We start from the raw sequence: 24194 nt of genomic DNA, 5'->3' as shown, positions 1-24194 counted from the left end.
CCTACATGTCTGCTGAAATCGTGATGAGTACATACAAAGGATTACAGAAAATTAAATTACATAATTAACCCAATTCAACCATAGTCAGCTCTAAGGAACTTACTTGTGTTGAAATGCCATTTAAAGAAGCTCTCTTAAAGCTAAAGGAGGGACAGAATAGAGAAAGAACACTGGGGAGTTCCAAAAGGAGGTGGTGGGTGAGTGGGGACTTTGAAGGGTTAAAGATGATGCATTTAAACCTCTGGGAGTGTTTAGACATAAATTTACAGGACCCACATTGTAGGATCTTTTAAGTCCCCTCTGCAGCATCAGGTAGTAAACTCCATATCTGAACTGCACTGCAATGTTGTTGTTGTTGTTTTTCTCCCTGGTCCCAAGTTGTACCTTAATAGGAGGCATATTTACTTTTTGCTTTTGTCATTTATTAAGAGTTGACATAGGAAATAACTATATGGAGAGCATCTTTATATACATCGTAAACTATTCATGAAAGACAATTATGATAAGTTTTCATCTTAAAAAGACATTTGTGACAAATAATGCCTAAAATTAGGGAAAAATCTCTCTTTTGAAGAATTGATTACTTCCTTTTCTTATAACTTACAACATACGAAGCCTCTCAGTTATGTGCTTGACAGCTCCCATGATTTCCAGAGAGAAACAACTCCTACTAGAGGCTCCGGTTGACACATAAGACTCAGGAGTCTTTGCCATTTACAATGTTAACTCTCCCCTCAACAAATAAGTTTCTTGGGGATCAGGTGTTTTGCTTATGTAAGAATAATTTTAGTTATAAAATGATAATTTAAATATCTTCATTAAAAATATAGTCCATTCTTGCAGTCATGAAAAATATCTTAAAACCTATAGATTTATTATGCTTAAATAAAAACATTTATAGAAAAAAAGTCTTCAGACCTATTCTAAGATTCTTTTGGAAGATTCTCCTGAAGGAACATTCTGAGGAATGCAAAATCTAGGAAAAATTATCTTGTTTCGTTCCTTTTTTCTCCTCTTTCCCCAAACCACTTCCTGTGCTTGAAATCAGATGTAAATGGTTCTAGGCCGGGCACGGTGGCTCACGCCTGTAATCCTAGCGCTCTGGGAGGCCGAGGCAGGAGAATTGCTGGAGCTCAGGAGTTTGAAACCAGCTTGAGCAAGAGCAAGACCCCGTCTCTACTAAAAAGAGAAAGAAATTAGCCAAACAACTAAAAATAGAAAAAAATTAGCCAGGCATGGTGGCCCGTGCCTGTAGTCCCAGCTACCAGGGAAGCTAAGGCAGGAGGATTGCTTGGGCCCAGGAGTTTGAGGTTGCTGTGAGCTAGGCTGACGCCACGGCACTCTAGCCCAGGCAAGAGAGTGAGACTCTGTCTCAAAAAAAAAAAAAGATTTAAATGGTTCTATGAAACATGAAAATAAAGGGAAACTTTCAAGTGGAAAATTTACACCTAGAGGCAGCCTGATGAGTTGGCTAGTAATAAAGAAGGGATAGTCTTGCTACTTCCCTTGCAGTTTGCCTTGAGGTTAGTAGTCGGTGGATTAACCATGGGTCATTTTATAAATACCCTGTGGCTGAGACTTATCCTTTTCCTAAGTGCATCTTCCTAAAGTCCTGGTCTGTTTTTCCAGCAACAAGGCAGTGGAGAAATTTCAAACTTTAGTACTATGACTATACAGCCTCTCAAAACTTCCTTCTGGACAGGCACAATGTCTCATGCCTGTAATCCCAGCACTTTCAGAGGCCAAGGCAGGAGGATTGCTTGAGGGAGGCTAGCCTGGGCCACATAGTGAGACCTTATCTCTGAAAAAATTTTTTTACAAATTAGCTGGGCATAGTGGAATGCTCCTGTAGTCCTAGCTACTTGAGAGGCTGTTGCACAAGGATCACTTGAGTCCATGAGTTTGAGGTTGCAGTAAGCTATGACTGCACCACTGCACTACAGCCTAGGCGACAGAGTGAGACCCTGTCTCCAAAAAAAAAAAAGGAAAAAGAAAAACAAACACAACTTTCTTCAGAATTTCTTTTTCACATCACTTCAATGCCCTTCTTATCCTCCCTTTTCCGGAAAAGTTCATAGCCCCTAACAAGGTGTGTACTGAAAGTAACTTGGAGTCTAGACTTTTTAAAAAATATAGCTTTATTGAGGTGAAATTTACATACCAAAGAATTTACCTATTATAAGTATACAAGGAAATGATTTTTAGTAAACTTACAGAATTGTGCAATCATTATTCTAATCCATTTTTAGAACATTTTTTTTTCTGCCCTAAAAGTTCCCTTGCTCATTTATAAAATCAGTCCCCATTCTGATCTACAAACTCAGGCAACCACTCATCTGTTTCCTGTCTTCATAGTTTTGTCTTTGCTAGAAATTTCATGTAAATGGAATCATGCAATATATATTCTGTATTTTGCTTTTTTCTCTTAATGTAATGCTTTTGAGGTTTATCCATGTTGTAGTATTTATCAGTAGTTCATTCCCATTTACAGCTAAATAATATTCCACTGTATGTGTATATCACATTTTGTTTATCTAGTCACTGGTTGGTAAATGTTGAGTTGTTTCCAGTTTTTAGCTATTATGAGTAATGCTGCTGTGAACCTTCATGTATTAGTCTTAGTGTAGACATGTGTTTTCATTTCTCTTAGATACCTAGGCATGAAATTGCAGATCATATAGTAAGTCTACATTTAATATTTTAAGAAACTGTAAAAGTTCAGAATTAAAACCCTTAACGACCTTCAACAATGGTGCCAGGACAAATCAACAGGGGAAGAATAATTTTTTCAACAAATAGTGCTGGGACAACTGGATATCTATATGCCGAAGAGTGAAGTTAAGATTCCTACCTAATAACCATATAAAAAAACTAATTCAGGACAGGCGTGGTGGTCCATGCCTGTATGTCTAGCACTTTGGGAGGCCAGCATGGGAGGATCGCTTGAAGTCAGGAGTTCAAGACCAGCCTGAGCAAAAGTGAGACCCCCATCTCTACCAAAAAATAGGAAAAAATTAGCCACTGGAGGTAGCACAGGCCTGCAGCCCCAGCTACTCAGGAGGCTGAGGCAGGAAGACCACTTGAGCCCAAGAGCTTGAAGTTGCAGTGAGCTATGATGATGCCATTGCACTCTAGCCGAGCAAGACTCTGTCTCAAAAAAAAAAAAACTAATTCAAAATGGATCATAGACCTAAGGCAAAAGGTAAAAGTATAAAACTCTTAGAAGAAAACATACGCATACATTTTTGTGACCTTGAATTAGTCAATGGTTTCTTAGATATGACACCAAAAACACAAGTGACAAAAGAGAATTAGACTTCAACAAAATTAAAAACTTTTGTGCTACAAGGATACTGTCAAGAAAGCAAACCTTACATCTCAATATTAAAAAGACAAATAACCCAGTTAAAAATGGGTAAAGATAGCTGGATGTGGTGGTATGCCTATAGTGCTAGCTACTCAGCAGGCTGAGGATCTCTTAAGCCCAGGAGTTCAGAGATGTAGCGCACTATGATCATGCCTGTAAGTAGCCACTGCACTCCAGCCTGGGCAAGACCCTGTCTCTAAAAAATAAAGTGAAACAAATTTAAAAAGAGTAAAGAGTTTAAGTAGACATTTCTCCAAAGAAAACATGCAAATGACTGATAAACACACTAAAAGATGCTTAACATCGTTAGGGCAGTGCAAATCAAAACCACAGTAAGATATGTCATACCTCCATCTAGATGGCTAAAATCAAAAAGACAGTTAATGACAGTTGTTTGTAAAGATGTATAGAAATTGGAGTCCTCATACATTGCTGTTAGGATTGTAAAATGATACAGCCATTTTAGAAAATAGTTTGTTCCTCAAAATGTCAAACATAAAGTTGCTATATGACCCAGCAATTCTACTCCTAGGCATATATCCCCAGAATTGAAAACATAGGTCCCCACAAAAAACCTCTTCGTGAATGTTCATAGCAGCATTATTCACAATAGCCAAAAAGTAGAAACAACCAAATGTAAACTGATGAATGGATAAATAGTGTGGTGTATCCGTACAAGGAATATTATTCTATTTGGCTATTAAAAGGAATAAAATTCAGATATATGCTACAACATGGATGAACCTTGAAAACATTGTGCCAAGTGAAAGAAGCCAGTCACAAAAGACCATAGATTGAATGACTACATTTATGTGAAATATCTAGAATGGGCAAATCTATAGAAACAGAAAGTAGACTAGGTGGTTGCCAGGGGTTAGGGGGTAGTGGGAAAGGGGAGTGGGTATGGGATTGATTTTTTTTTTTGGAGTAAAGAAAATGTTCTCAAGTTAGGTAGTGGTGATGGTTGTATAACTCTGAATATACTAAAAAACACTGAATTCTACACTTTGAGAGGGCGAATTTTGTGGTGTGAACTATACCTCAATAAAGCTGTGATTTAAAAAATAAAAAGAAATCATCAAACTGTTTTCCAGAGTAGTTGTTCCATTTCACATCTTCACCAGGAACTGGAATGTAAGAGGCTTCTAGATTTTTTTTTTTTTTTTTTTTTTGCCTGGATACAGAGTCTCCTTCTGTCTCCTGGGCTAGAGTGTAATGATGTCATCATAGCTCACTGCAACCTCAAACTCCTGGGCTCAAGTGATCCTCATGCCTCGGCCTTCTGAGTAGCTGGGACTACAGGTGCATGCCACCAGGCCTGGCTAGTTTTTAGATTTTTTGTAGAGACAGAGTCTTGCTATTTTGCTCAGGCTGGTCTTGAACTTCTGGCCTTAAACAATCCTCCTGCCTTGGCCTCCCAAAGTTTGATGAGCCACTACAGCCACCTTATTTTGCCCATTTTAAAATTGAGTTGTTTATCTTATAATTGTGTTATAAGAGATTTTAATCTCTTCTGCATACAAATCTATTATCTGATTTATAGTTAGCAGATATTTTCTCCAAGTCTGTAGATTCTCTTTTCATTTTCTTAGCGAAAAGCAAAAAGTTTTAAATCTTGATGATGTTCAAGTTATTTATTTTTTCTTCTATATATAATGCTTTTGGTGACATGTCTAAGAAATCTTTGCCTAATCCTAGGTCACAGAGATTTCCTCCTGTTTATTTTACAAGTTTTTAAAGTTTTAACTCTTATATAAGGTCTTTGATCTATTTAGAGTTAATTTTTGCATATGGTGTATCAACCTAAAATAATCAAAAGGGTTAGAATCTAGTTTAAAGAGAGTTTATTCAAGCACAAAGTTTGAGGACAGGCTGCCTAGAAAGCACAGATTCCAAAGAATGGAAGTCAGTGTTCCAAAGTATAGACTTTGGGGTCATTCAATATAGACAAGATTTAGGGAAGCTTAACAGAATTTCACCATTTTTTCTATGTTAAAATTAATGCATAGTTACAATGATCTAATTAGTCGAGGTCATCTTTTTCTTTTGGGAAAGGTATATTAAACATTTCACACTGAAGATATAACAGTCATGGGAGTCTTGGGCACCATCTGGTTTGAGTTAGGTATAGGACAATAAAGGAGGCAGTTAATCTATAATAAAAATCAGTGATTAGAAATGGAGAAGTCTGACCTCTTGTGTCTCCTAGTCATTTATAGAACAAGATCAATGAAGGAGAGTTAATCTACATCTAAGAAGCAGAATTGCAAGCATGCTATGTGACTCAGTCTCTGGGGCTTAACTTCCCCTTGGCATAATAAATGTAGGGGGTCCTAAAATTATATTTTCTTTTACTGGTGTGAGGTAAGTGTCATTTCTATACCATTGTTGAAAAAAACTATCCTTTCCTTATTGAATTACACTGGCACCTTTGTTGAAAGCCATTGACCATAACTGTAGGATCCTTTCTGAACCCTGCTGTTCCATCTATCTAAGTGTGTGGTCAATACCACATTGAGTTGGTACATTTATAGTAACTTTGAAATCAGGTAATGTAAGTCCTCCAACTTTATTTTTCTTCGAAATTGTTTTGACTATTCTAGATTTTTTTGCATTTCCATATAAATAAAATGAGCTTGTTAACATCATAAAAAAAAATTCTGCTAGGATTTTAACTGTAATTTCCTGAATCTATTGGTCAGTTTGAGAATTGCCATCTTAACAATATTGAATTTTCTATTCTGGTACATGGTACATGTTTTCATTTATTTAGGTCTGGCTTTTTTTTAATTCCAGTGCCCAAAATGGTTGCTTTTGACAACTTTACCCTATTTTATACTTGTTCTTTTGTGGTGAGAAATCACTACCCTCTTCATGCCTATATAACCAAAAGCTGGTCTGTAGTGTTTTTTGACCCTAATAATAACCTTATGCTTCCAGTATTCTTTCCTTTTATCATTTATGTATGTATCTATGTACTTAGAGATGGTGTCTTGCTGTGTTACCCAGGCTGGAGTACAGTGGCTATTCACAGGTGTAATCATTGCACATTACAGCCTCGAACTTCTGGGTTCAAGCAATCCTCCTACCTCAGCCTCCTGAGTAACTGTGACAACAGGCCTGCACCACTGCACACAGCTCCTTCTATCTCTTTTCAAAAAAGGTTTTCTTGAAAGGCATGAGCTAGATACGATTGTGTTATATTGTACTAGCTGTAATACTTTGTAGAAACTTCACTCTAATGGAGGAGAAAACAGTGGTGTCTTGTAACTTTAGTTTCCTGTTTCTGCTATAAGGGTCTCCAACAGAATTTCTTGAAGAGAAAATGGCCTACCAGGAATATCAAAATAGCCAAAACTGGCCAGAAGATACAAACTTCTGTTTCCAGCCCGAGCAAGTGGTCAATCCCATCCAAACTGGTAAGTGCTTACTTGCCTGTGACTATTGAATTGATCTATGACATAAACAGGAAAAAGCTACAACCACTACTGAGGACACTTTAGCCCAAATACAGCTCGTATAGCACAACCAAGGTATAATTATTTCCCCTGAGCATTCAATCGACCCTTTCTCTTCCCCATTTATCCTTTCATCTAAGACACTTAAATGTCCTCTAGTTCTCTGTTCTTCAAAGCCTATTTTGAATAAAAATTATCTGAAATTCATATACGTTGGCGACTAAAGGATCAGTAGTACCTTAGAACTTTAAATTCTTACAGAAAGAATTATTACAGTAATAATAGTACTGTTTGGCCTGCTTTGTGCTAGGCACAGTGCCAGAGCCTTTATATACATACTGTGTTTCTTACCTAACTCTGCCAGATATATAAAATCCTCTTTTGACAGAAGAGAAAACCGACTCTTAGCCAATTTCTATCTGTAGTTGCCCAGATCCAGAGGTAGTATAATAGGAGAAATGAATTGCAAAAGTCCTCAAAGGGGTAGCATTGCTACTTCCATGTCAGTCAAGTTGAAAGCTCAAGTTGTTTGTTTCCACTTATATATGGCTTCTTTTTTGCTAAATAGCTTATAAGATGCTCATAGTTGGTTCCAAATGACCTAGTACTTGATGTTCTGTACCATTCTTCAATTTCTGGCTTTCCTAGATACGTGGTTATTTTTTTTAAAAAAATGCTATGTTGAGATATACTTCACATACCATGTAATATATCCATTTAAAGCATACAATTCAGTAGAATTTAGTATATATTCACAGGTATATACAATTATCACCAGAGTCAATTTTAGAACATTTTTATCACTTTGTACTCTTTAAATATCACCCCCATCTTCCTATCCAGCCCTAAGCAACCACTAATCTGCTTTCTGTCTGTTAAGTTTGCTTATTTTTATTCTCATTTCATATAAATGAGATCATATTATATATGATCTTTTTTGACAGGCCTTTTTCACTTAGCATAATGTTTTCAAGGTCTATGTATTTCATGGCATGTATCAGTACTTCATTTCTTTTTATGGACACATAATATTCCATTGTATGGATATACCATATTTTGTTTATTCATTCATCAGTTGATGACACTGAATGGTTTCCATCCTTTTTGGCTATTAATGAATAATGCTATTGTAAATATTGTGTACAAGTTTTTGTGTAAACATACTTTCTCATTTCTCTTGGGCATATATGCCTAAATCAGAATTTCCAATCATGTGGCAATTTTAATCATTTAAGGAACTGCTATGCTGTTTTCCAAAGCAACTGTGTCATTTTACATTTCCACCAGTAATTTGTGAGGTTTGCAGTTCTTCTATATCCTCACCAACAGTTATTTTCTCCTCTTTTTAAAAATTGTAGCCAGACTGAGCACAGTGGCTCACACCTATAATCCCAGCACTTTGGGAGGCTGAGGCAGGAGGATCACTTGAGGACAGGAATTTGAGACCAGCCTGGGTAACATAGCAAGACCCTGTCTACAAAAAATAAACTAGCTGGGCATGGTGGTGTACCTTATAGTCTTAGCTACTAGGAGGCTAAGGCAGGAAGATTGCTTGAGGCCAGGAGTTTGAGGTTGTAGTGAGCTCTAATGATGCCTCTGCATTCTAGCCCAGGCAACAGAATGCGACCATGTCTCAATAATTAATTAATTAATTAAAATTTTAGTCAACCAAACTGGGTATGAATTGGTATCATGTTGTGATTTTGATTTGCATTTTCCTTGTGACTAATGATGTAGAATATCTTTTCATCTTTTCATGTGCTTATGGCCATTAGTATATGTTTTTAGAGAAATGTATATTCAGAGACTTTGCCCATTTTTTAATTGGGTTATTTGTCCTTTTGTTGTTGTGCTATGAGAGTTCTTTTATTTATTTATTTATTTATTTATTTTGAGGCAGAGTCCCGCTCTGTCACCCTGGCTAGAGTGCCGTGGTGTCAGCCTAGCTCACAGAAACCTCCAACTCCTGGGCTCAAGCAATCCTTCCGCCTCAGCCTCCCGAGTAGCTGGGACTATAGGCATGCGCCACCATGCCCGGCTAATTTTTTCTATATATTTTTAGTTGTCCAGCTAATTTCTTTCTATTTTTTAGTAGAGACGGGGTCTCACTCTTGCTCAGGCTGGTTTCGAACTCCTGAGCTCAAACAATCCGCCCGCCTCGGCCTCCCAGAGTGCTAAGATTACAGGGGTGAGCCACCGTGCCCAGCCGAGAGTTCTTTATATATTCTTCATACTAGATCCTTATCAGACTTATATTTGCAAATATTTTCTCCCATTCTGTCAGTTGTCTTCTAACTTTCTTGAAAGTAACATTTGATGCATAAAACTTTTAATTTTGATGAAATCCAATTTATCTATTTTTTGTTGTTGTTGCTTATACTTTTGGTGGTATATCTAAGACTCTGTTGCAAAATCCAAGTTCATGAAGGTTTACACCTATGTTTTGTTCTAAAAATTTTAGTTTTAGCTCTTACATTTAGGTCTTTGATTCATTATGAGTAGATTTTTATATATGGTGAGAATTATGGGTCCAGACTTATTCTTTTGTATGTGGATATCCATTGTCCTATCTCCATTTTTCAAAAAAACTATTTTTTCCCCATCGAATGATCTTGGTACACTTGTTGAAAATATGTTAACCAAAGACACATGGTTTTATTTCTCAACTCTTAGTTCCATTTTATTGATTTGTATGTCTATCCTTATGCCAGTACAGGTTGAGTATCCCTTATCCTAAATGCTTGGGACCAGAAGTGTTTCAGATGTCACATTTTTTCAAATTTTGGAATATTTACATTATATTTACTGGTTGAGCACCCCAATCCAAAAATCTAAAGTGCTCCAATGAGCATTTCCTTTGAGCATCATGTCAGTACTCAAAGTTTCAGATATTGGGACGTTTCAGATATCAAATTTTCAGATTTTGTATGCTCAACCTGTGCTACACTGTTTCTTTTGGTAAATTTTGCAATTGGAAAATATTCCTTTGTTCTTCTTTTTCAACATTGTTTTTGCTATTCTGGGTCCTTTGTAATTCCACATTAATTTTAGAAGCAGCTTGTCAATTTCTAAATGGAAGTCAGCTGGGATTCTGATAGGATTGTGTTGAATCTGTAGATTAATAATTTGGAGAGTATTGCCATCTTAATAATATTAAGTCTTCTGATCCAAGAACATGTAATGTTTTTCCAATATTTATATTCTGTTTCTTTTAATAATACCTTAAATTTTCAGAGTATAAGTTTTACGCTTACTTTGTTAAATTTAGTCCTAATATGTAATTCTTTTTGATAATATAAATGGAATTGTTTTCTTAATTTCATTTTCAGATTGTTCATTGCAGGTATATAGAAATATTGATTTTTGCTTATTGATCTTATATCTCCCAACCTTGCTGAACTGTTTATTAATTCTAATCATTTTTAAGTGGACTTCTTAGAATTTTATATATATAAGGTCATGTCATCTGCAGATACAGTTTTACTTCTTCCCTTCCAATCTGGATGTCTTTTATTTATTTTTCTTTCCTAATTGCCCTGGCTAAAACCTTCATTACAATATTGAATAGAAATGGTGAGAAGGCAGGGTGTGGTGGCTCATGCCTCTAATCCTAACACTTTGGGAGGCTGAGGTGGGAGGATCTTGAGGTCAGGAGTTTGAGACCAGCCTGAACAAGAGCGAGACCCCATCTCTACATAAAATAGAAAAATTAGCTAGGCACAGTGGTACGTGCTTGTAGTCCCAGCTACTTGGGAAGCTGAGGCAAGAGGTTGGCGTCAGCTCAGGAGTTATGAGGCTACAGTGAGCTGTGATCACACCACTGCATTCTAGCCCAGGAATGGAGTGAGACCCTGTCTCAGAAAAAAAGTTTGGAATTTGACTTAAAAGTCTGGAAAAATGAGGAGAGGTCTAGAGGGCTGGAATTAAACATTTGGATGACATCAACCTATTAATGGAATTTTAAACTATGGGATCAGATGAGAGGGAATGTAAATAGAGAAAAGGCCTGCTCTTCTCCCCGTAATGACTCAGTTCTTCAGTTCTCAGCTTAAGTATTTACCAGGAGAAGATCTTTGACTTGAACCAAAATATACCCCTCTGCTAAATGTTCTCATCCCTGACCTTGTACGTCTTTGAGTTTTTAGAGCACACTGGGTCTGCCATGTGTTAGGCACCCAATAAAAAATTAATGACTAACTGACAGAACGCTGTAGAAATGATCCATTTCTGCATGTAATTTAGCAGTCTGCCATCCTGAGTACAAACCATACAGCACTTACTCTGATGCTTTAAGCATCCTATTTTTCTTCAAGGGACATGTGAAAGGCAAAGTAAGCAGCAGCTACCCTAAACCATATAGAACTGGAGAGAATGAGTATTTATAATCTCTCTCATATTCTATCTCCCCTGCTTTTCTGAAGTAGCATTGGGGCCTCCTCTATCCCCAACACTTTCTCAATTTTGCCTTCTGCTTATTCATATTCCCCAAATCCTGAAATTCCTTATAAAAAGGATGGTATAGCTGCCTCAGAGCCAAGGAAATAAACGTTCTCTCAAGGTCTGAGCTTTTATGCAGCTGCCTCTGACAACTGAAGTGCCTTAAAAAGTGCCTTAAAAAGTAATTCATTAGCATCGCTAAGGAACAGAGTTAGAAATGCAGATTCTCAGGCCTAGCAGTCCCTTCTTTTTTTTTGTAGAGAGAGGTCTAAGTATGTTGCTCAGGCTGGTCTCAAACTCCTGGGTTCAAGCAATCCTCCCGCCTTGGCCTCCCAAAATGCTGGGATTACAGGCATTAGCCACTGCTCTTGGCAAGTGAATATTAATTGATTCCCTACCATGTGCAGTCACATTTGATCTCAACTTATTTAAGTTGCTATTGACAACATATATGTAGCTAATAGATATTTATCATAGGATAATAAGAAATGTTAATCTTTCTAGTTGCATTCACTGGAAATGAATTTTGTATTTCTTCTTTATTCCAGATGCCTTTAAGATGCACCATGATGATGGCCTGGAAGATTTGTTCTTTCTCTCCAGCGGAACAGCCAATGCGTCAACATTTATAGGACAAAATGATCCACTGAAAGATAGTTATGGTATGGCTCCTCCAACTGAATTTATTCTGTAGGGAAGGAAAAAAAATTTTTTTTCTGCCCATATTGGGTTTATTGGCTGGGGCCCCTATAACAAAAGACAGATTAAGGAGAAAAAAAACCAAACTAAAGTTTAACATGTGTATTTCATATATACATGGGAGGTACTTAGGGAATGAGTAATTCTGCAAGAGGTGGCTTTAGAATTCCAGCTTATATACAGAATCTTCAACAAAGAATGATAAAAGATTTTTGAGAAGTGACAAGAAAAGGGAAAAGAATTTTGAGTCTCTAGGGGCTACAAATTGTAGAAGGCACATAAATGGTAGATAAAGGCTAATGAGTAAAGTTCGTTATATAGATTCCTGTGGTACCATCTTGAGGCTTCAGCTCAAAATAATACTTACGCCAAAGTGGCATATTTTGGGATGGCATATTCTGGTCTTCTGCAATTCCTTAACTCCAAATGATAACAAAGGAGAGAATTCACACTTGGGCTATTCAGGGACTGCTGACTGTCCTCTCATAGGACCTTGAGTCCTATAACCTAGGGCCAGATTCCGTGTCTACATTTTATTGGCTCATGACCTTGGGCAAGTTATTTCCTCCCTGAACTTTGGATTTTTATCTATAAAACTGAACCAGCACTAATTCCTAACTTAAGGATGTGGTGGGTATAACAGTTTAGTGTCTGGAACATAGTAAACATTAAACAGATCTTAGTTATCAATAAATACTAGTATCCCCATTCCTGGTTTTGTGTAACTTTTAATGTAAATGTGGCCAGGAACTTACTAACACATCATTCAAACAATGCTTATAATTTTGTATTTGTAAAGATCCTGGCTAATGATTTGTTTTCTTTTTTGAGACAGAATCTTGCTCTGTTGCCTGGGCTGGAGTGCATGACACAATCATAGCTCACTATAGCCTCTACCTCCTGGGCTCAAGTGATCCTCCTGCCTCAGGCTCCCAAGTAGCTGGGACTATAGGCATGTACCACCATGCCTGGCTCATTTTTTTTTTTTTTTTTTTTTTTAATTTCTGTAGCGACAAGATCTCACTATTACCCAGGCTGGTCTCAAACTCCTGGGCTCAAGAGATCCTCCTGCCTCGGCATCCCAAAGTGCTAGGATTATAGGCATGAGCCACTGTACTAGGTCTAATGATATGTTTTATTTATGCTTTTCTATGGACTGATCTCTTGGAAAAAGGATGTTAAATGAGTTGACTATTGATGTTATCCATCTAATCTCCTGATACTTTTATGTTGGCTTTGACTTCTGTTCTTTGAGCTCGCTAATGAGTCATCTACTTGCACAGACTTTTTTCCTTATAGCATCTTTCTTCACTGCCTCTATATTTCCTCTGCTTTTCCACAGTGTAATCACCTAAAACTTTTTATGTAGACCACCCAAGTAGTCTCCAAATCAGCTTTCCTGCTCCCTTTTTTTTCCCCCCTTGGTAGGGGGAGGGTGGTATCATTATGTTGCCCAGGCTGGTTTTGACCTCCTGGCCTCAAGCAGTCCTTCCACTTGCTTCACTCAGCCTCCCAAAGCACTGAGATTGTAGGCATGAGCCTCTTCACCCAGACCCTACTCCCTTTCCTAATCCATTGTGACTGTACCTGCTACATTGATCCTTTTGAACCCCTGTCTATATTTATCTTCACATTTCCAGAATGAAGACTTCAAGGCCAGAGCAGTAGCTTATGCCTATAATCCTAGCATTCTGGGAGGCCGAGGTGGGAGGATCGCTTGAGCTCAGGAGTTTGAGACCAGCTTGAACAAGAGCAAGACCCCATTTCTACTAAAAATAGGGAAAAAAAAAAAAAAAAAGCCTGGCGTGGTGACAAGTGCCTGTAATCCCAGCTACTTGGGAGGCCGAGGCAGGAGAATTGCTTGAGCCTGGGAGTTTGAGGTTGCTGTGAGCTAGGCTCATGCCATGGCACTCTACCCAGGGCAACAGAGTAAAACTCTGTCTCAAAAAAAAAAAAAAAAAGGACTTTAAAAGACACTATTTTTTCCCCGCTTCCAGTCTAAATTTCTCTGACTGGCTTTCAAGATTCTTTTTTCTTTCTTTCTTTCTTTTTTTTTTATGTTGTTCTAATCCTATTTTCACTCTCTAATATGCAGGATCTATTTGAATCAAACTGATCTCATAGTTTCAGAAACATTCTCATCCTGTTGACATCTTTATGCTTTCCTTTGCTCATTGTTATCTTTGAAATTGACTACCATCGCCTCTATTTCTGATCTTGCTTCTCCTCTGAAGCCTTCTGTGATTATTCTGGTTGTCATGGTTGTTTTTGAAATCCTATGGCACTTAGTCCATACTATACAGTGTATGTTATTTGATATATGTCTACCTTACCTTTCTAGCTAAATTGTAATAATATCAACGGCAGAGACCCTGTGATATTAAATCCCCTGTTGTGTCTGACATAGGCCAGCATAATAATCCTCTTAAATATACAAGGTATTTTCATAAAATTGTCTTCTAATGTTGGGAAAGGAGGTATTAATCTCATTTTACAGAAGAAGAAATTAAGGCTTACAATTCCCCTTTTTTCTTTTTTTCTGAATACACACGTTGGAAGAAATATAATTCCTTACTATACACTATAGTATAGTGATTGTGGTGTTGGAACTAGAACTCAGTCTTTGGTATTTTGAATCTTTACAATACCCTATAGAAGGTAGCCAATAAATATTGATTAATGGTGCTACCAGGATATATTGGTACTATACCTCCTGTTAACAATTAGGCAAAACCTGAAGAATGTCAGCGGTGTTTCCTTTAAAACTTTTGTGCTTTGTTTTTTATTGATCCTAGGTCTGTGTCTTCATGGCAATATACACAGCTGATCTTAAATATCACATGCATTTTTTTTTTCAATATTGACCAAGTTTCAAAAATGTGTTTGTTTGTGTTTCAATATTAGGTATGTCTCCCTGCGACACATTTGCTCCTGCAACTGCTGTACCTCAGGGGTGGTCTGTGGAAGCCCCAAACTCTCCACACTCAGAATCCTTTGTTTCCCCAGAGGCCATTACAGAACCTCTGCAGCCAACTGCAGGTAAATTATTAGAAACCTCCTTTATCAGTTAATGGTTGGACTATTGATCAATATAAATCATCAGATGTATTTTTTTAGTAGTTTACAGCAAATATAGGTAAACATTTTAGAACTAGCACTAATTTTTTTAAGCTTATATTAGTGATATCACAGCTAGGGGAATTAAATTGTAGTTGAGATACAACACCTGGGGTTAATGGGCAAAGAAAATCCTTTTTAAATTCAGTACAGATTTAGAACTCTGGGGTTTTCTTGATAAGGATGGATGACTGACCTGCTCTCCCACAGGTTCCCTTTCTAATGCTAATTCTGTACCTGTGTTATTTTTTTAAGCCTATGTGTTATCTCCTTTGCCTTTTCTACTACTTAATCCTCCTGGTATCTTATATCTTATTTTAAGTGTTGGGACTATCAAAAGTAGGCAGAATACATTACCTTGACCGTTTCTTTATTATGTTTAGGGTCTTATGGTCACAAAAGCCAAATACACAGCTGTTTGTCATCTGTGGCAAATGTATCTTGCTCTTGCTCTATAAACCTATCTTGCTCTTCCTCCATAAACTTCATTTCACACTTGCAAAAAAAAAAAAAAAAAAAAAAGGCCAAATACTCCTGTGCCCTAAGAAGGTAAGTTTTGAATGCAGAGGTATGAGTAGACGATGATGGGTCCTAAATGTCCAACTTTTTACCCTTAGAGCTTGCTGAGGATGTAGAAATGGCATTAGAAGAAGAGAGGCCACCAACAAAAGCATTGGAAATGATGGGAAAGAAGACTACTGACGTGGCACCATCTAGAGAAACAGAGATGGCTGTGGCCAAGGACATGGCACCAGCCATAGAAGCAGAGGTGGCATTGGCTAAAGATATGGGACCACCCACCAAATCAGATGTGACAGTGGCCAAGGACATGCTGCCATCCACCGAATTAGATACAGCCCTAGTCAAGGACATGGTACTATCCATAGAAACAGAAGTGGCCCCAGTTAAGGGTGCCGTATGGCCCATAGAAACAGAAGTGTCTTCGACCAAGGATGTGATACTGCCCACAGAAACAGAGGTAGCCCCAGCCGAGGATATGACACTGTTCAAAGAAACAGAGAGGGCACCACCTATACAAATGGGTTTGGCCCCACCTGAGGACATGGCAGCACCCAAAGAAAGAGAGTTAGCCCCAGCCAAAGATGTGGTATCACTCTCAGAAATAGAAGTGGCACTGGCTAAAGACATTGTATCATCCACAGAAATACCCTCAGCTGAAAAGGTGGCCTTGTCCTCAGAAACAGAGTTGGCCCCAAGCAGGGACATGGCACTGCCCCCAGAAACCAAAGTGGTCTTGACCAAGGATATAGCACTGCCCCTAGAAGCACAGGTGGCCCTGGGCAAGGATGTGGCTCTGTCCCCAGAAAAAGAGGTAGCCTCATTCAAGGACATGGCCCAACCCCCAGAAATAGAAATAGCTCTGAGCAAGGATGTGATAGCATCCCCAAAAACAGAGGTGGCCCAGGTCAAGGATGTGACTCTACCACCAGAAACAGAAGTAGCCCCCATCAAGGATATGTGTCTGCCTCCAGAAACAGGGGTGTCCCTTACTAAGGACCTGGCTCCACCCCAAGAAACAGAGGTAGCCCTGGCTAAGGATGTGGCTCTGCCCCCTGGAACGGAGATGACCCTGGCCAACAATGTGACTCCAGCCAAGGATGTTGCATCACTCTCAGAAACAGAGGCAGCACAAGTTCCAATTAAAGACACAGAAATTGCACAGACACGAGGAATACCTGAGGATTCCCATTTAGAATCTTTCCAGCATGACGGGCAGTCAGCTGCACCTGCCTTCGTGATTTCACCAGGTATGGCCTTATGCTTACTCTCAGTATTTCTGTCTACCATCGTGTACTCTCCAAAAAACTAAGGACAGACATCATGCCAGGTAAAATAAAGATAGTCACACTGTACCTTACAAGTTTATTCATACTCCTACTGTCATAGACAATACTTTCTCACCTTTCCCCTTCTCCAACCTCCAGCACTTTGTCCATCCTCATTCTCTGCTAATCTTCCTGTTTTCCTTCCAGGTAATTTAAGAAATAAAAGAAAACATCCACAAACTTCTATTATGTTATTTCCGCAACTACTCGTATCAGTATCCATAGGGTCTGCCTTCTCTACTGTTTTTATAAGTAAACCGTTCCTGCTCCTAATTAAAGCCAACCTCACTTCTCATTTTGCACTAGATTCCATCTCCTCTTTCATGCTCAACTATATTGCCCTAGACGTTCTCCCCTTTTTTGCCTGTCATCAGTTTAATTCCCTTTCTATCAGATCATTCCCACCAACTTAGAAACATTTGTTATTTTTCTCATCTTAAGAAAAAAACAAAACCCTCCCAACAACTCCATCTTCCAACTACCATTCCACTTCTCTGCTTCCCCTTATAGGAGAATTTCTCAGAAATGATTCCCATATCCAGTTTCTGGCAGGTGAAAAATAGCTGAAATAGTGCTAATCTATGTGTGGTTTTCACTATTACCTTTAGAACCAGTCACAGCCATGGGCCAAAAGCACAACTTGCCAACAGAAGAGGAGTTTGTGTTAGAAAAACCAGAGCAAAAGAAACCATTCAACAGTCAACCTTCTGAACTTTCTTCAGAGACCTCAGGTAAGTTAGGAAAACTCTTTGAAGCAAGATTGTTTCTAGTTCCCTGGTTGTATGGTAGTAATCAGCAGTATAATTTATAAAGTCAGTTTTCTTTCTTAGACAGAGTTCATCATGTTTAAATAGAAAGTTTGTTAATATATTTGAAAATTACCACTATATCAACTCATGACTCCTAAATTTTGGTCTAGTAGCTGTTCACTATTTTATGCCATATGGTCAAATCTCAGTTTACTCAGCTATAAGATGAATAAATTGGTCAAATGTTCTGTAAAGCCTTGCTAGTTGCAGTGTATTCCATGGCCCAACAGCATCTGCGTTGTCTGAGAGCCAGTTACAAATGCAGAATCTTGAGCTGTACCTCAGACCTTCTGAATCATAATCTGCATTTTAACAAGATCCCCAGATAATTTTTATATGCATTAAATTGAGAGGTATTGCTCTAAGGTACTTTGCAACTTAAAGTTGAATTATTCAATGAATTTTAAGATTATATGTTTTTGATGATAAGCTAGAAAATATGAATTTCATTATCAACTTTATAATTTTCTGTGACTATGATTGAAATGTAAACTCCTTGAAGGCAGGGGTCATGACTTATTTCACTTAGAATCCCTACTGTTTTGCACACTGTCTGGTACAAGGTAGGAGCTAAATAAATGTTTGGGCCTTTTTTTTTTTTTTTTTTTTTTTTTTTAATAAATGCTGTTTTGCTGACTCAGCATATCAGTAAAGATTTATTTAAGTGATTGTTGTGTACAAAATATCCCATGTTAAGGCACATAGATGTTTAAGGTACTGGTCCTTGCCCTTGAATTATTCTATTATAACCTGGATGGAGAGAGGAGTTCCCAGGCATGAACTCTGAAACCAAAGATTTACATGATAATTGAATAAAATAGTATAAGGGATGGCACCAAATAGCTATTGATTAATTGCCAAATTAAATGTTATAAATACTTTTGGCTGTTGCAGCCTAGCAATTTTTTGAAAGAAGCAGTAATTAACCTGAGATATTAAATAAAGGATAGAATTTCTGCTGGGCATGGTGGCTCACACCTGTAATCCTAGCACTTTGGGAGGCCAAGGTGAGAGAGTCCCCTGAGGCCAGGAGTTTGAGAAGAGCCTGAGCAGCATAGTGAGACACCATCTCTACAAAAAATAGAAAAATTAGCTGGGCATGGTGGCGTTCACCTGCAGTCCCAACTACTTGGGAGGCTGAAGCAGGAGGATTGCTTGAGCCCAGGAGTTTGAGGTTGCAGTGAGCTATGACAACACCACTGCGCTCTAGTCCAGGTGACAGAGTGAGACCCTGTCTCAAAAAAACAAACCAAAAAAAGGGTAGGATTTTGAGGGCATGGGAGGGTAAGGACAAGAACAAAAAGTACTATTCAAGTATTTTAATATTCTTTGAAATCAATTCATTGGGTCAGCTTGACAGGAGCTGGCATAGACCTGCTCTTATTGAGACTCTTTCCAGGGTCTTGGATCCATATTGTATTGACTTGGAAGCAGGAAGTTAATCGGATAACCTACTGAACCTTTTCCAAAGGTGCTCATCCTTATTGTTGAATTTTTTTAACCTACTTAACATTATCTATATTTCTCTGTCTTTTGGGAAGTACATTTAGGAGCAGAACATTGAAATTTAATACATTTGTCTTTCAAAGTAAAATGCTTTGATTTTAGAAAGATGAGAATTTTTCTGTGGCCAAAATAGTAGTTTAATATATATTTTTTTCTTTTTCTTTTGAAGTAGCAGAAATCTGGCCTGCTGGTCTAGTTCTCAAAATTGGTCTGTTAGTTTGATAGGTATTAGTATAATATTGATGACAGACTGACTCTTAGAATTGTGAATTCTGTCTAAAATTATGTATATTTAATTCAAGCAGTTAATGTCACCAGAAAGAGATAAGTGCTAATAATGACAAATATAAATCATCTGAGATTTATACACAGTAAACGTTAAGTGTTATTATAGAGGTTAGAAGATTTGAAATACTTCAGTTTTTTTAATTCAGTCCTGCTACTTCTGAAATGAAATATTTAAAATATTTTATAAATGTATTTGGAAAAAAATCTTTTTTTTTTTTTTTTTTTTTGAGACAGAGTCTCACTCTGTGGCCGGGATAGAGTCCCATGGCGTCAGCCTAGCTCACAGCAACCTCAAACTCCTGGGCTCAAACGATCCACCTGCCTTGGCCTCCAGAGTGCTAGGAATACAGGCATGAGCCACTGCGCCCAGTCTCGAAAAAAAATCTTTACTGAGATGATGATCTCTGTTAAATATTTGCTGACCCCAGTTAAGGGTGAGAAATGTTTAAAAAAAAAACTATTTTCTTAAACAAATTATAGGTTATATGTAGATTGGTGAAAATAGACTACTTAAATGAGTCATCAAACTTTTTTTTTTTTTTTTTAAGAAACAATAACAAGGAGTTTTTTGTTTGGAATTTTAGCCAACTTCATGTATTGCGGTACCCCTCCCACACAAGCCAAACAAGTTTGCAGACCCAGTGACCACAGGTCAGCCCAGCCTAAGCCTGCCAGGGTCCCTTCTGAGCTGCTGGGAGGCTCTCCTCCACAGAAGACTCTTGATCCCAGGCTGGGCCGCTGCTCTTCATCTGAGTTAGGTTGGGTCTCTGGTTCATCTTCCTGTGGTGAGCCTAGGAACCAAAGGAAAACTATTCATGTTGACTCACTTGAACCCCAGAGGGATCTTGGCAGGGAGGCCTGGGATATACAAGGCATACCAATGATGATGAAGAAAAAGAAGAAGAAACCAAAACAAAAGAGATATTTTCAACCCCGAGCTGGGGGACCTTGGGATGATGACAATGCAGATGAGCCTAAAGGTCATCCTGTTGCAGCTGACACACAAAAGTCAGGTATTCTCCCCAGCCAGTCTACCACTGCAGGCACAGACTATGGACTTGTACCCAGAGAAAACTTCAAAAGGGAACATGTAGTTGACTCCAGAGCAGGCAAACTGGTAGATGAGAACTTTGTCTCAGAGGGTCTCAGAGTTCCTTTGTGTCCTTCAGAAGAACCTACAAAAACTGTAATAAATTCTCAGCCCAAGCTGAGAGTAGAGGAAGAGGGCAAAGGTGACAAGTCAATGCCACAGAGCCAAGACAAGAAATTGCTGAAGCAAGATGAGTACAAACCACAGCCCGAACCCCTCCTGAAGGCTCCAGTGGATAAAAGCCAGCCAATCGGCTCTCTCAATCTGAAAGGACCCCTGGCAGAAGTTTCTGCACACAAAGTAGAAACTCCTTTGGCTGTCATACCCAAAGGGGATTGCTCTCCTATCCTGGGCCAAGAGGGTGTTGGTATAGTTTTAAAACCCACTGTAGCAAAAAAACAGCTTAATTTGATACCCACTTTGACAGCATGTAATCCATTAGAAAGTAGCCTAAAAGAAGAGAATGATGAAAGTAAAATGACTAAACTGCAGAATGTCAAACAGAAAGAGTCTCCTGAAGGAGCTGAAAAGGATAAAGAACTAAAAAAGGAAGCTTTTCCCAAGCAAAGTCAAGAGATCGGCATCATTGCTTCTGAGCAGCTGCAGGGCCAGGTGTTAGTGCAGGTCCCTGGGCTAGAGAATGAACCACATAAGAGAATGGCAGGTGATGGCAAAAGCAGGAAGGGAAGGGGAAGTTCTGGGAAAGTGAGAGCAAATTCTGGGAAGGCAAAAGCAAGATCTGAGCTGCCGTTCCTTCTGGATAGCCAGAAGGATGGAAGGGCCATTCTTGTACCAGGTGAGCCAATCCCTAAAACTGAAGGAATGACTAATCAGGATAAGAGTGAGGAGCTGGGGCTGGATCCCTCAAAGCAACCAGGAACCATGGCTGATCTCACCGTGGCGATGGGGAATCCTAAGGAGATGACTCACGCCAAGGTGTCAGACACCTTGCAGCCATTAATTCCTTTGGAAAATGGTTCAGGCATGACTCAGACTTCTGATGTTAGGACAGAAAGAGGAGCTATAGTCAAAGATATGGGTGTCAATAACCAGAGCAAGGAAGAAAAGTGTCCTTGGATGGATCATGAGGCAGTTCCCTGGATTTCTGAAAAGCCTAAAAAGAGAGGCAATGAAGGCAAAACCAAAAAATTTAAAAGTAATTATTCCACACAGCCTGCTAGAGTGGAGAAGAAGGAAGAAATCCTTAAACCACCTTTTGTAGGGAAGGATGGAGATGCTGGTAGTATTCCCCATAAAAACAAGGAATTAGGTCCCATTTTCCCCAAAACGCGTGATCCTTTATTCTCACATGCATCAGATTCACCCACAGCAGAAGTAGTTGACAGAAAAGGTGGAGATGTTGAGGCTAATTCTTTTGAGCTTGAAACTCTTGGGGGGAGCAAAACAAACACAGTCAAGGCTTCTGCTATTATTGAAACAACTACCAAGGTGACAGATGTGAGCTGCCAAGACCAAATCCAGGGGACAGGATTTGTTCCTTCAGTACTGTCTGAGGAGAGTAAGACAGATGCAGCCAAGGGACATACTGCAGTGGCTGACAAACCAAATAAAAGGAGTAATGATGGAAAAAGTAAAAAGGTTAAAAATAGTTCTCCGGAGAAGCACATTCTGGAGAATAAGATAGATGCAACAAAAATACATGTTCCCATGGAAACCACAGGGGACCACAGAGTTGGAGGAATGGGCTGTGTGGACGAAAATAGAAATATTACATTTACCTGTCCTAGAATACCATCAGAGCTGATAAATAAGTCAACTCCCCTAGAGGTTCTGGAATCAGCAGCCTGTGAAAAACCGCCCACTCCTACTCTTCAAGTAGTAAAGGAAAGTGATTCATTTCTAGACACCTTCGCAAAAAGTGGGCAAGAGATAGCCCCAGACCAGATACCCAAATTATTAGTGGTCAATAACTACAAGAAAGATGGAGTCCCAGGCCAAGAAAGACCCAAGGCTCCTTCTGCTGTTGTGCCTTCTACAAACACAGGAGAAGTTGCCTTACCTTTTACAGCAGTCATGGAAACAGTTAACAGTCAGGGAGATCATTGTCTTAAGAACAAAGGTGAGCTTGCTGATTCCCTGAAAAATGAAGCAGGGATCAATGAAGGGCATGTGGTAGGAGAATCTGAGTCAGTGCATAGTGGTATATCCAAGCATTCAATAGAGAAAGTCACAGAGCTAGCAAAAGGACGCCTTCTTCCTGGAGTGTCAGTAGAGGATCAGAGCCTACCAGGAGAGGTCGGAGTCCCAGAGGCAGATAGGGGTAGTGTCCCAGCATATCCACTAAACAAAAAGAAAGACACTGAGGAAGGTTCTGCTCCAGTTCAAATTCCTGACTTATTGGCAGACAAAGCAGAAAGGCTCAGTTTCTGTGAAAGCCAAAATGCTGAAGATAAAGATTCCAAGAGCCCAGATAGTTTGAATAAAGAGGTGGATATGACTCTTTTGCCTCTAAAAAATGAAAAGGATAAATTGAAAGAAATTAATCTGGCTTGTAAAATCACAGAATTGGAATGTGTTTCCTTGTCAACTTCAGAACTTCAGTCAGATTTCTTAGACAGCAGAGTTGAAGCTCCTCCTTCAGGGATGGCGGATAAGTTGGTCATGACTGCTTCCAAAGGTCTTCAACATCCAGGACTCAAAGATAAGATCTTGGAGGCACCTCAGAAAATGACAGAAAAATCAGAATCAAAGGCACTGAGAGAAGGGAAGAAAGAAGATAAAAGTAGAATGGTAGAACCAATGAAAGGATACATGAGACCTACCAAGTCCCGAGGACTTACTCCGCTTTTGCCAAAATCTACAGTCCAGGACCGAGAGAGATCTAAGCAACTGAAGTCCAGTGGTATGAACCTGCCATGGGGAAATGTGTGTGCTTGTGGCTTTTGAGTCAGCATCAAAGAGGCAAAGAGCTTGTGCCTTAGTTCCATCCGGACTCTAATCATCCTTGTTAATCATTGGTTTGTTGGCATGACAATCTATAACTGCTACTTATGCGTTTTCTGCAGCCAAGGCATGCATTGTGTCCAGTTTGAGGAGGCAGGTAACTTGATTGCATGTCTTTTTACCCAGCACTAAACCTTGAGTTTTAGGGGAAGTTGAATTTAAAACAATGAATTGTTTAGCAGAAGGCCTATTATCATCCACTATTCCTAATTTTTAAAAAATTGTTCCTCCTCTGTGTAAAGTTCACAGCCAAATTTTAATCATTATTTGGTATAAGGACTCACAGGAGAAAAGAAAACGTTTCATGTCTAGCTGTGTGCATGATATCTTTTTTGCAGTATGTATGTAGCTTATGCTGATATAATTAAATATCCAAATTGCGTGGTGGCTACCACCTGTAGTGCCAGCTGCTTGGAAGGCTGAGGTGGGAGGATCGCTTGAGCTCAGGAGTTTGAGGCTGCAATGAGCTATGATCACACCACTGTACTCCAGCCTGGGCAACAGAGCAAGATCCCATCTCTTAAAAATATATATGTATATCCAGATTGCTTTCAGATGAAATTAAAACAGTCTGTCTCTTTATGAGGAAATGGTAGCCTCTGACCATTGGTA

General features: G+C 38.9%; 1 protein-coding gene across 4 annotated transcripts in view; it reads left to right on the top strand.

Annotated features, from left to right (window-relative positions):
- Window positions 1-24194, top strand: part of MAP4 (microtubule associated protein 4) — a 205785-nt gene that overhangs the window by 131060 nt on the left and 50531 nt on the right. For 3 of the 4 annotated variants that reach the window (XM_069475629.1, XM_069475627.1, XM_069475626.1), the window contains exons 4-8: window positions 6664-6786; window positions 11811-11924; window positions 14866-15000; window positions 15696-16847; window positions 17534-17656. In XM_069475629.1, the coding sequence (XP_069331730.1) occupies window positions 6664-6786; window positions 11811-11924; window positions 14866-15000; window positions 15696-16847; window positions 17534-17656 (1647 nt within the window). Of the gene's footprint in view, window positions 1-6663; window positions 6787-11810; window positions 11925-14865; window positions 15001-15686; window positions 16848-17533; window positions 17657-20112; window positions 23482-24194 lie in introns of all 4 variants that reach the window. The other variant, XM_069475625.1, reaches the window with a different exon arrangement.

The sequence above is a fragment of the Eulemur rufifrons genome, chromosome 7 (assembly GCF_041146395.1).
Source record: "Eulemur rufifrons isolate Redbay chromosome 7, OSU_ERuf_1, whole genome shotgun sequence".
NCBI classification, from domain to species: domain Eukaryota; kingdom Metazoa; phylum Chordata; class Mammalia; order Primates; family Lemuridae; genus Eulemur; species Eulemur rufifrons.
The sequence above is the reverse complement of the archived record's forward strand: the minus strand, read 5'-3'. Positions and strand labels throughout refer to the sequence as shown.